At 42.6% G+C, this 12162-nt stretch overlaps 2 protein-coding genes across 6 annotated transcripts in view; one reads left to right on the top strand and one right to left on the bottom strand.

Annotated features, from left to right (window-relative positions):
• Positions 1 to 2292, top strand: part of SMARCAD1 (SWI/SNF-related, matrix-associated actin-dependent regulator of chromatin, subfamily a, containing DEAD/H box 1) — a 40291-nt gene extending 37999 nt beyond the window's left edge. For all 4 annotated transcript variants that reach the window (XM_063156607.1, XM_063156606.1, XM_063156605.1 and 1 more), the window contains 3 exons: positions 474 to 656; positions 1332 to 1441; positions 1737 to 2292. In XM_063156607.1, the coding sequence (XP_063012677.1) occupies positions 474 to 656; positions 1332 to 1441; positions 1737 to 1798 (355 nt within the window). In that variant the 3' untranslated portion in view covers positions 1799 to 2292. The remainder of the gene's footprint in view (positions 1 to 473; positions 657 to 1331; positions 1442 to 1736) is intronic.
• A 1917-nt stretch (positions 2293 to 4209) lies between these two features.
• The window catches only part of HPGDS (hematopoietic prostaglandin D synthase), a 29510-nt gene continuing 21557 nt past the window's right edge, over positions 4210 to 12162 (bottom strand). For both annotated transcript variants that reach the window (XM_063156610.1, XM_063156609.1), the window contains exons 3-6: positions 10418 to 10510; positions 8352 to 8461; positions 5228 to 5326; positions 4210 to 4565 (exon numbers count right to left, since the gene is read on the bottom strand). In XM_063156610.1, coding sequence (XP_063012680.1) covers positions 4401 to 4565; positions 5228 to 5326; positions 8352 to 8461; positions 10418 to 10510 — 467 coding nt within the window. In that variant the 3' untranslated portion in view covers positions 4210 to 4400. The remainder of the gene's footprint in view (positions 4566 to 5227; positions 5327 to 8351; positions 8462 to 10417; positions 10511 to 12162) is intronic.

Genomic DNA, 12162 nt, shown 5'->3' with positions numbered 1-12162 from the left:
TTTAAAAGACAAAATTTTTGAAGATTTTTTTTTGGATGCTTTTTCCTTCATTTCAAAAAACTGTCATGCTTGCTGTGGTGTAACTGCCCATGTAGAGCTGATACCTGTTTCTGCCCTTGCATGTGCAGTTAGTACAAGAGATTGTCATGAAGCGAAATTCATCCCCTGCCTCCCCATTCATTTCATTTCAGTCTTGCATTGTCCTCTCACTGACTCTTTGTGTTCTGTGATCATCAAAAATCTTTTTCAAACCCTCTTTTCACTCTTTGCTATCCATCTGTCACTGTATTTCTCTGGTCACTGCAGAAGACTGTTGGTACCCTTTTTCCTGGTGCATAACATCTGTACTTTGGAGCTGTTGTGCAGTGCCACTGTCCTATCTTCCAAAAGACCATCCCAACTTCTGTGTTCAGCTCTGGAGCCGGTGTGGAGTGTTTTCCAAGGCCTGATGCATGGTGTCTTGTGTTCTGCAGGATACATCTGATAGATGAGTTCAATACAGACATGGGTATATTTGTATTCCTTCTGTCCACCAAAGCTGGGGGCCTGGGCATTAATCTGACCTCGGCCAATGTTGTTATCCTTCACGACATTGACTGCAACCCTTACAACGATAAGCAGGCCGAAGACCGGTGCCACAGAGTGGGGCAGACACGGTAAGACTTCTTCAAATTACAGTGCTTGGTTTTCCTTGGAGGAGAGCTCTCAAAGGAGGCTAAAAGGACAATATTTATCATTAAAAGTTCTGAGCAGAGACTTGTGTAGAGCAGCTGTGGGTTGTGTGGGAGCTAGGAACTGTAATAGTCTTAGTCCATGTTGCTGGCAGAACAGACCTTTATTTACACTTTCTTCCTTTTCCTAGTTCACTATAACTTTCAAACTGTGCATAATTCTTAAATTTCTGGTGCTGAGACCTATTCCAAGGTAGATCTGAATTCTTTGGGACTAATTAGCCAAGCTGTTTGTTCTCTCCAGGAGACTTCTAAGCTTTTAAGTGTCACCATATCCTAGAGAGTGAAACCATAGAATGTATGGAATTTCAACTGTATTCAACAGTAAAAGAGAAATAGGGGGAATTGGACTTGTTTATATTAATGGATATTTTTGTGACTGTCCAGATATTTGCAGTGGCTGGGAGTGCTGGAGAAAACGCGTTTTCTGGCAATACAGAGCACAGTTATTCCAGAGAAAAATCTAGAAGCTCTTTATATTGCCCTCTGATTCATTTCCCCATCCTTGCTTTAAGCTCCAGCCAGCTGGGCCAAGTCATAGCATCCTTCTCTTTTACATTAATCCAAACCAGTCAAATGGATTTTTTTGTCGTTTTTCAGAGAAGTACAAGTCATAAAGCTCATCAGTAAGGGGACTATTGAAGAAACCATGCTCAAAATCAGCCAACAGAAATTGAAGTTAGAACAAGATATGACTGCAGCAGAATCAGGTGGGTGTCTTGCACATAATGATGACCACTTATTAAAGCTGCAATATGTTACTCTGAAAAAAAGAATGTTCTTCATGCAGACAGGCCTTTTTTTGTTTGGGGCTTTTTATGTTTAACTAGAAAGATGTATTTTTGCTGGCTGTTGTTGATTTGACAGGAGATGCCCTCTGAGTCTGACCCAGAAATCAGCAACCAAGTCCTACAAGCAGAGGATTTTTTTACTATTTTGGGGGATGTAGGCTTTTATCTATGCAAAATATTATAAGCTGTACTAATGCTTCTCTTTATTCCTCAGGAGAAGAAGGAACCATTCCAGCAGATATAGCCACGCTATTAAAAGCTTCATTGGGTCTCTAAAATGTAAATATGTTGTGAAATTCAAGGAAGAAATGTGATGAGATACCCCAAGGACTCTTACATTACTGTTGACCAGGAGTTTTATGAACGTTTATAACTTTTTGTAGTTTCTTTGTTTTATTGCTCATGATATTGAAAATTTTTAACACCAATAGCATTCTTTTGATGCTTAAAAGCATAAATGACCCAAATGTGCCAACCTCAGACGCTAAATAAAGGTTTTACAGATCAATTTTGAAAATGGGGACCGAAGTAGTAATTGTTTTAACAAATCTGCTACTGCTTAAGATTTGTGAGTATTTTTGTAATTATTTCTACCTCCAAATATATATATATATATAAACTGTCTGTTTCACTGGATTCTGTGTGTAGATTTTTTTATACGTGCCTTATTTGACAATGCTCGAGTCTGTTTCTGCTTGTTTTGGTTCATTTGATGTACCGTACTGATTTTGTATCAACTTGTTCCAATAAAATTCCATAGATTGACAAAATGTTTTTGTGGTTGCAGTGGTTTGGGGCAGGTGAGGGATGATAATGTGCATGTTAAAAATCAATTAGCTCTCAAACCAGCTGGAATGTTCCAATTGAACTGACCTGGCTTTGTCCAGCAGTAGTTAATTACCAGTGTGTCATTATACTCTAATTACAGTGGTGTGAGGGTATTGATTGTAAAAACAGAACTCCTGCCAAATGGTTTGGTCAAGTCTGTGGGTATTGTGGTCAACTGTACATGATTTCTGCAAATTCAAAATGGTGGGGAAATTAAAGCTTTTCCAAAACTTGTTTTCCAAGTCTGGACTAAACTGCTTGGCTTTTCCTAGAAATGTTCTGTGGCTGTGCTGTCTGTTCCAAAATGCACAACTGAAACAAGGTGAGGATGTAGTCTATTGTTTGAGAAGGGATATGGGTAAGAAACAGTTTTCCATGCTTCTTTATTTCCACTGGTTCTGCTGAGCTAAATAGCGGGATTTAACAGAGAACCACTGGTGTTTAATGCTACAGCTAATTAGGATGTGTGTTTCTGTTGAGCACGATGCTAACCCAAATCTTATCCAGTTGTACCTGCATGTTCTCACTTGCTTAGTTCAAGTGTGGATTGAAACAAGATCCCTGCCCTTCAGGGTGGGTTGTGTGGTGTTCTGGATGTGTCTGGGATTTTTGTTTTGAGCTCTGGAGGAGCAGTGGTTACCCTTGGGGTCAGTATCTGTCTGCAGGTGCTGTGGAACTCTGCCTTTGCTCCTTGTAACTGTTCCTACGGTTTGTAGCTGGGGTCTCAGGAGATGGCAGGGCCACCACCCTTGGAGATAGCCAAGAACTAACTGGATGCAGTCCTGGGCAGCTGGCTCTGGGTGGCCCTGTGTGAGCAGGGGCTTGGACCAGATGACCTCCAGAGGTCACTTCAACTATTCTGTGGTTCTGGTTTTCTGACTGGGAAAGATGTACAGAGGGAAAAGAACACAGAGCCACTCTCTGGAGTCAGTTGCTGAAGAAGAGAGGAGTTTTGGGAGCTAAAGAAGGAAAAGTGTATGAAGAGCCAGAGCAAAGCACACAGGGAGTTGCAAAGCAGGTGAAGATGGGAATGAGTAAAGGTTGTTTCTTTCTGCTCTGACAATACCCGAGTTGTCTGAGGGGTTGTTTGGCATCACTCACGATGCAATGAAATAATACTTGAGGTGGGAGGGGAAAGTAAATGTGAAGGGAAACACTTTCCCAACAGTGGCGATTTCCAGCATGGAGTGTTGCCCAAGTTTGTTGTGGTTTCTCTGCTTACACCACACAATGGAGACCTCTCACAAGCACTTGTCTCCCCTTGAGTTTGTGTAAACCACTTTCATCTACAGCAGTCCACATTGCCAAGATTTCCACCTGCCTTTTCTCCAGTCCTGGAAGAGCAAACCCTTCATTTGTTCTAAACCTGGCTGCCACCACTGAGCCCCAGTTTGTCTCTCCTACTTATTGGCATAGGTACCAAGTTGTTAAATGTTTTTGCAGCTGGTGTGTTTATGGAGAACTGCTGCTGGTGTGGGCACCAGCTCAGCTGGGCAACTGCTTTTTGGCTTGTTTTGGAGGTTTTTATTTGTTTGTTTTCAGGGGCAGCACAGCATAAACCTCAAGCTTCTCAAGCACTTTTTTTAGGCCATTGAATTTTACTGATGAAGTGGCTCTTCTTACTTCTCTATTTTTTTTTTTTTTTTTTTTTTTTTTTTGCTTAGTGTTCCACACATGTGCCCTCTCCTTTTAACTTGATTTCTTCTAGACTGGAAGACTGCAGTAGGCAAAATGTTGTTGAGATTGCACTTCTCCATGAAGGGGTATTAATATTTTTTTCCCTTTTAAGAGTGCACAAAACACGATTTGGTTTGATGAAGCACTGTGTTAGTAGAGGGAGAATGTGACTGCAACCACACTTCTGTGAATCAATATTTATTTCTCTATTAAATCAGTATTTTAGATTCTCTTGCAAGTGGATACAAGTGGTAGATTTTGATTTGATACAGCACAGCCATCTGAAGTTAATTTAAATGATTTAGAAGTTAATAACTTAGGATGTTTGTCACATTGAAAACTAAACAAGCATTTGTTTCTCTGAGCAGCTGATCTACATTACACTCTTTGGCCTTTTCTGGATCCAGGCTGCAATTGCTGGCAGTGCTTGCACTCTCTCCTTGAGAGCCAAAAGCCTGGGGTATTTGTCTGCCAGGTCAGGCTTACAGGACAGAAGTGTTGTACTGCACACATCCCAGTAGAAATCAGCCCACGTTACCTAGTGGAAATGGGACAGAAAACAGTAAACTTTATTTGGTTATCTCAAAAGCCAGGACAAATTCCCAAAAACTGAATTTATCTGTTTAAAGTTTTTCTTTTGGGGTTGGGGTTTTTTTAAAGCCCATTATTACAGGGCTAGTAGTTAGGTTCCAAGGCAAGGCTTGACTTCAGTAAATATTGGTTCAAATCAAGTCCTGGCTACAAATATTAGTTGTGTTACAATATTAGTCTTTCCTGCTGAAACTGCTGCAGAAAGAAGTTTGGGGTAAAAAAGGTACAATGTTTATACAGAGGTTTTTTTGTATTGCCTTATAAGTAAGTCAGTGATGATAAACAGGATTCTGTGTAGTCATGAATTTATGTTCACAGGTTCAAAGAAGGGCATTTAAAATGTTTTGTGTCAACGTACTTATGAACATGCATTTTCTGCTTTAGAAAATGCAGATCCTAGTCCTGTTTTGCCTCACTTTTCTAATATTGTGGAAAACAATTTTCACTTTGCAATTAAGCGACCAGTTGTGTATTGGTAAGAATAAAGGGCTCAGAGTGTGGGGAGAGTTCCTTCATGGCCTGACATGAAACCCAGAAATTCAGCAATAGGCCATTACTTGAGTTTTCTGGCAATCTGATGGGAATGGGAGAAACAAAAATTATACTTACAGAATTCCCCACCAGCCACTGCTTATCCCCTAAGAAAGTATCCAAATCTTTCAGTAGCTCAGGTGCTTTGTTGGTGAGGATATCATCAAATGCTTTTTTCTGGTGGAAGAGCAAAACACAGATGCACAGCAGTCAGCAAAACTGAATTTTTTAGGTTTTATTATTTATGAAAAAGAAAGCTGAAATATGAAAAAGATTAGGGTTAGATACCAAAACATGGCATTCATGGCTTGCTGAGCCATGACTTAAAGCCAATTCCTTAATGAACACCTGAGTGCTCCTTGATGCTGACGTGATATTTGTGGTGATGTGCTAACAGAAAAGCACGCAGCCATGGCAAGGCAGGAGCTCAGCCATAGGTCTGGGAAGAATCCAGCTGCAAGACAGATTCCTAATGTCTCATAGCAATTTTTAAGCGACTCTTTTGAATGTCATCTTTTCTAGTGTGCAGACTCTCAAATTTCCAGAATCCCTTGTGCTCAGTCTTTCCACGCAATCAGTCAGATGCTGGTCAGTTATCTTTGCTTATCAACCCTTCTTATGGGAGATGTGGAACTTGGGTTTTGAGCTTTTGGTGGGGTTGATTTATCTTTGAGCTTTAATGTTCATGTTATTTTGCTTTTTTGTCCCTACAGCAGTAAGATTTGAGGTGGCTAAAACTTGTTTTTAAAGGATGAGCTAAAGGCTCCGGCCTTAGTGAGGTTATGGCGGTGGTTCTCTACAGGCTGTTCCCCATAGCAGAAAGCCTTAAGGCTGCTTTTAAAAGGGCTAAGCTGTTTCCTTTGGTGAGGAAAATTGTTTCTGATTCTCTTTTCTCACCTGCATGGAAATAATTAAGACTGCAGACTGTTGTGATCATCTGGTCAACTCACATGGCACAGTTTTTGCAGTTACTGTGCTTGGCCTAATTTTGGAGGAACACACTCAGGCTTGGGTAAATAAGCACTGGTGTACAGGAATGGAATTATTTCTACAGCTTTAACAGGTGAAAAAAGAAAATCAGATGAGGCAGAAACCTAAATGCAGGCTGAAATAAAATCAGTGTTTCTACAGGCATGATCAAAGATTTGACATCATTTTTTGCTTCGTTAAGAGCTTAGTAACTGGATGAGGTGACTGAAAGTATCAGCTGGGAGTTTGCAGTCCAGAAATCTCATATCTGTGCCCTGGGTTGTAGTATTTCCTTTGTTTTAGGTAACTGATCCCCTGCCCACCGTTTTACCCTGCAAAGAAACCCCCAAGCTTTTGTGTGATTGTGATGGTAACAGCGTTCCCCAAGTACAGGAGTGCACAGCCAAGATGTGAAGCTGGTGGGGACAACCAAGATCCCTCTTCTGGAGTGGCACAACCTGCTCTTCTCAACCCTGGAGCTCTGCAGTGGTGGGTGCAAAGCTTTGCAATGCCAGCTGTGTTTTGGGGAACGTGGGGTGAAGGGGGAGTCTGTGCCTGGCACGGAGGGAACTTCCACGGGCAGCTTCCAGCTCTGCTCCCCTGGTTTGCTTTGATTTCTCTTTGCTGCTGGCTAGATGGAGGTAACACATCCTCTCACCATTCCCTGGGTGTGTGTTCCTGTGAGCACTGGTCAGGCTTGGGGAGGAGTTTTGGCTTCAAACAAACATCAAAACTTAAATCTGGCCTGGTGCGACCTGAGATGCCTTTTTGACCACAAGGTGGTGGCAGCGGATCCGGGAGGAGAGAGGGAGGAAGGACAATGTTGGGAGCGTGGGAAAGTGAGATTCCCGACCATCCTTGGCCCCAGCACATAATTTAGCATGCATACGTGAGGACTGGCACATTTGGGTTGGCTGCCAGCTCTTCCCGTTTAAATTAATCACTGGTGACACGATCTGGGTCCTTTTTTGGAGAAGTGCTTGGGTACACGCAGGAGTTACAACAGGAGCTTCCCCATGGAAGGGCAGCAGAGCTGACTCTGCCACCAGCACATGTGGTGGAATGTGCCTCTTCTGAAATGATTAAAACTCATGAGTCAGCTTACCCTCCCCAAACAAGGAAACTTAAGGAAATCACTTGGACATGTAAGTAATTCACACTTTTAAGTACTAAACCTCCAAATTTCAGGTTTTCCCCTGCAAGACTTCAGAGTACTTTCATATGGTTTCTTTATTCATTATGGGTTTGGAGCACCATTTTTTACTCTGTGTTCTCTGCAATAAGATACCCTAATAATGGGTATCTCATTACCTAATAATAAGATACTCTAACAATAATAACCCTAATAAGATACCATATTAAGCATTTCAGATAATGACCTGAATTGTTGCTTTTGAACAAATGGAAGGTGGCTCACTGGCAGTTTATGGTGAGAGCTGTTGTTACACCTCCATTTCCCCAAGAGGGTCAGGTTGTCTGCTAGGGGCAGAGCTGTGCAGAGCCTTTGTAATGCTGGAGTGAAATCATCCATTGCCTTTGTCTCCCAGCAAACTGATCTGTGTGCTTGCTTTTGGGATTCTGGTGAGAGGTGCTGGCCTGATGCCAAAGGAACTCCAAATGCTGTAGGACAAGCCTGTGACTGTGTGTTAAAGCAGCCATGGCACCACAGCCTGGTGTCAGAAGCACTGCAGAGGACCAAGGTGAGCTGTGACATCTGAAAAGCACGGTGAGGGCTGTGCTCCCTGCCCTGATTAGCAGTGCCTGCTGTCCTGACAAGCAGTCATCCCTGGTAGGTGATGTTATTGAACATTGATACTTACTGAACACCTAGAAGAAATCAAAATGCAGAAACACTAAAGGGCTATTTATCTTATTGGCAGAAAGATTTGGCAGAAAGATTTGAGCATAGGCTCCTTGCAACAAGAGAGAGGAATTCCACAGTGCCAGCTGGGGTGGAAGGGTCCTGTCTTTGCCCTTTTGAAGAGCAGTTTGGTGTAGGCCCATCCTTGGTTCAAGCTGATGGCCTCAGAGTTTCTAACAAGGGTGAGAACAACCTGCTGAAGGAGGAGGTGGGATCAGCCTCAAGGAAGAACCACAGAGCTCCACCAGCTCAGCCTTGCTGAGCTGAGGTGATGGACCCAGTGGCTGACCCCCATCAGTGTCTCCAGAGCAGATGCTCAGATACAGGATCATGGCTTACAAGCCATCTTTGTTTAATTAATGATTGGCTTACTCTCACGTCCTGGTTTTTCTCTGCCCAAGGGAACAGTGTCATGAAATCATCGATGGTGTCCACAATGGCATCAGCTAAAGCCTGTTCCACAGGCGTCTGGCCTGCCACACCTGCGGGAAGCAAGCACATGAAGGGACATTAGAGACAGTAGCAGAAGGAATATTTGATGCCCCAAAGGTAAATTGTGAATATTTGCATAAACATACATTTTCTCCAGGTCTTTTTGAAGCTAACAATGTGGATTTGACTCTTTGCATCTAGGTGCAATTGTATCTACCTTTGCTTTTTCCAGTTCTAGCCTTGTACAGCCACCCAAAGTATTGAGTTGTTCTATCCATTACCTGAGCCCCCAGCCTGAACATTGTTCCTGTATCGTCTCTGCTTTCCACCACACATTCAGCAAGGGTCAGCACAAATTGCTTTCCTTTAATCTTTGTCCATCCCAGTTTTCCACATCCTTCTCCATCTCATGGTCTTTCCATTTTGGTCAACACATTCTCCAAAAGTGCACTTGTGAGAGTCTGCTTCTCTTTCCCTATATTCTGCCCACTCAGCCCCATTCAGAATGTTTTCATGACATTCCGCCTACTTTTTATTCTTTTGTTGTAATCAGGGACCTCAGCCAAGCTTTGTTTTGTTTACAAATCTGCTTTTCTCCCCTGTAGTTCCTTGGCTTTCCTGCAGTTCTCTTAATGTCTCTACTTTTTCTCCCTAGCTGTCACTTCACAGACCTATGCTTTCACCTCCAGGCAGGTTCAGGTCACAGACTGCATGCCCTACCTTTGACAGGTCATCTCCCTTACTGAAACTTTGTGCTTTTGAAGGTGAGGGCTGTGCCTCTCCTCTTGGGCCTCAGGTTCTGTGATCCTTCAGCTATGAGCTCTTGGTGTCGGGCACCTAAAAATGCCATTTCTTCATTTTAATGACAGAACTAGCAAGTTTTCACTATGAAGTTGAAAAGATATGTTTTCCCTTCCATGAATGGCTTTTTTTTAGCTATAGCTGACCTAATTCTGGGAAGAGCCCATCATGGTCGAAATGTGCTCCAGATCCCAAGCCATTGTCACTGGTGCAAGTCAATTGAAAAAAATCTGAACTTCAGACTGGAAAAAGGAGCATGGTTCCAGATCAGCCTCCCTACAGGAGCCAGGGAGGCAGGAATCTTGGGTGGAAGGCAGGTTTTCCCACTGTTTATTATCACCAGGTGGGCTTTCCTCATTCTCCTCTCTTGCAAGGAGTAGGTTGTACCAAAGCTGAAGGAAATGGGCTGGGACAGAGTATTGCAGACACTCTTGAAATGTGTTGTGTTAGTGCCTTGAAGAATAATGCTATGAACTTCTGCTTCCTTCCTCAGTTAGAAAATGGGAGATATTATGAAAGGCAGGCTACATCCATTTGCTCACAGTGTAAAAAAAAGTAGAATGGTACTTGCTTCCCAGCCCCCCTTTTCAATTTGCTGATGCCCAGCATGCCATGGGCACATCTGCCTTCAGCCAGACCAGTTTTGCAGATGGTGTTGAATGACAGCTCTTTGACCTGAAGCAAAGCCTGGCCACTCTCTTTGATTACTTGCATCACTAAGTCTCCTATCATTTCATCTAACTGGTTGTGTACTTGCACAGCATGCAAGTATTTAAAGATGCAAGTGATGTCAACATCTCCTCTAATCTCTCTGCTAGCCCAGAATTGTTGTCTAAATCTGCTTCAGAGTTCTCTGCCTGCTGTGATAATCTCTAATGCTTCCAAAAACCTCCTCCTCCTGGTCATCTCTCTGGTGAGCCTGGCAGGGCAAAGTTGAGCTTGAAGGCTGCCAGGGCAGTTTTCCCTAGGGAAACCACAGGTATGTGCTTTCTTTCATGCAGGGACAGGTGGATAAAGTGTAGTGGCTGGAGAAGTCAGCCCAAATCCCAGGCACTGGTTTCATTTTTGCCATGCTAGTGTTGATTTCTGCATGGTTAGGCTTGCCAGGCTGTTGGTTTGTTTCTGTTTTTACTGTGGATGGATTTTTACCTGAACAATAAATGTGAGCTCAGAGGAGAGAAATAAAATAGTCAGAGATACATTACCTGCTTCTCTGGCAAGGTATCTTGCCATGGCCAGGCTCTGGTGAATGATAACTCCATCTACTTCCAGAATAGGGAGTTTGCCAAATGGGATAGCTTGAAGGGGAAAGTAAAAAAGAAAAAAACAACCAAAAGTTAAATCATAGCCATTAACAGTGGGAGTCTGTGACAGCTGTAGTTTTACCACTCAGAGGATATGCATTGTTATAGCACTTAACACTTTCTGTGAAGAAATGCAAGGACTAAAAATAAAAAAGGGTAAGGATGTAATCAGAGTGCACTGCATGAAGGCAGCTACAGCACAGAAACCAGGGGTGCACTTCCTGTTTTCTGGCTTCATGCTAGAAGCTGAATACACTCCTATATGTCCAGAATTCTTTATATAGAGAAACTTTTCAGGGGAATATTAGTTTTTCCTTCTCTATCCTACTTTTTCCTTCCCAGCAAAGTGACTGCCAAGGTTAAGTGAAGTACTGCTGAAGATTTCATACTGCAGGATGCAGCTGGGGCATGAAGCAAGAGACTGGGCAAATTCAGAAGCAGTGATTCATTTCAGAACTTGTATCATGATAAGGCATCTCACTTGGTAGTCATCTTTGAGGCAAAATATCTTTCACATTGCACTACAAACCCTAAAAAGATATTCAAATTCACCTGATGTGGCTTGCATTTAAAAAAAAAAATCTGCCAGTTATGAGGAAGAAGCCCCCAGATTTTAAGTATAGGAGTAGACAAACTAAGCAGGTGTCGTGGATATCTGTAAAGGAGTTTGAGATAAGAAATCAGTCTTAGTTTCCTGTTGCTAATTTCGTAGTTACATGGAGGCTTGGACTGCTGTTTTTCTGTGTTTTGAAGAAGCTGCCTGCGGGGTATGAAATGGAACTGGAGCCTTGGAGCAAAGGCAGGATCTGGGGAAAACAGTTCTGTTTAGGGCAGTGACAATCTGCTTGTGGGAACCTGGTGCTGTTCACTGAGGCAACTGTACATCTCTGCATTCCCAAGGTGCTGTTTCCAAGTACATAACTGCAAGTGCTGACCATAGCTAAATGCTTCGTACCCAATTTTCATCTGCATTACACTTTATATCATTAAGATTTATATCCATTTTAAGAGTATCTTGTGATGTAAAAAGGTGGTAGTGGAAAAGTGAGAACATTGGCCACTGGAAGCGTGCAAAGTGCTTTCAAATCCAGGAGAAATGTCTTTACAGGGCAGCTGGAATGACACGTCTATTCCATGAGCATTTTTAGTTCTTAATGAAAAGGGGCCAATGGTGAAATCTTATGCAATCATAACTGTTTAGCAAGGCAGCTTCATAAAGGATGAACATTGCTGTGTGGTTTAGCATGCAGTATGGGAATCACATTAGGTACCAGGTCCTAGATGTTATGTCCTGACCTGCAACATGAATTTTGCAGTTGCACAAGACATCCAGAACTCCTCTGTGCCTTTTTTGTTTGTTTGTTTGTTTGTTTTCCCTGCATCTGAACATAGTACTCATGATGCTGGGGTTTTTTTCCTTAAGTTTTAGCACACTGGGAATTCAGTATGAATTTGGATGCTGATGAACAGCAGAATCAAGAGAGTTCAATGAGCATGAGCTGCTGTACCCCAGGAGAAAGCAGGCTCTGCTGGCTGTTATTGAAGCAGTAATAGACTTGTTGCACAGAAGACTTCCCATGTTCATCAACCAGAGAGCAGCAAGGTCCTGGCAAGTCCATGTTTTGTTCCATTGAGAATCACAGAGA

This window comes from Melospiza melodia, chromosome 5 (assembly GCF_035770615.1).
Source record: "Melospiza melodia melodia isolate bMelMel2 chromosome 5, bMelMel2.pri, whole genome shotgun sequence".
NCBI lineage: Eukaryota > Metazoa > Chordata > Aves > Passeriformes > Passerellidae > Melospiza > Melospiza melodia.
Note: the sequence above shows the minus strand (reverse complement) of the source record. Positions and strands in the feature narration are given on the sequence as shown.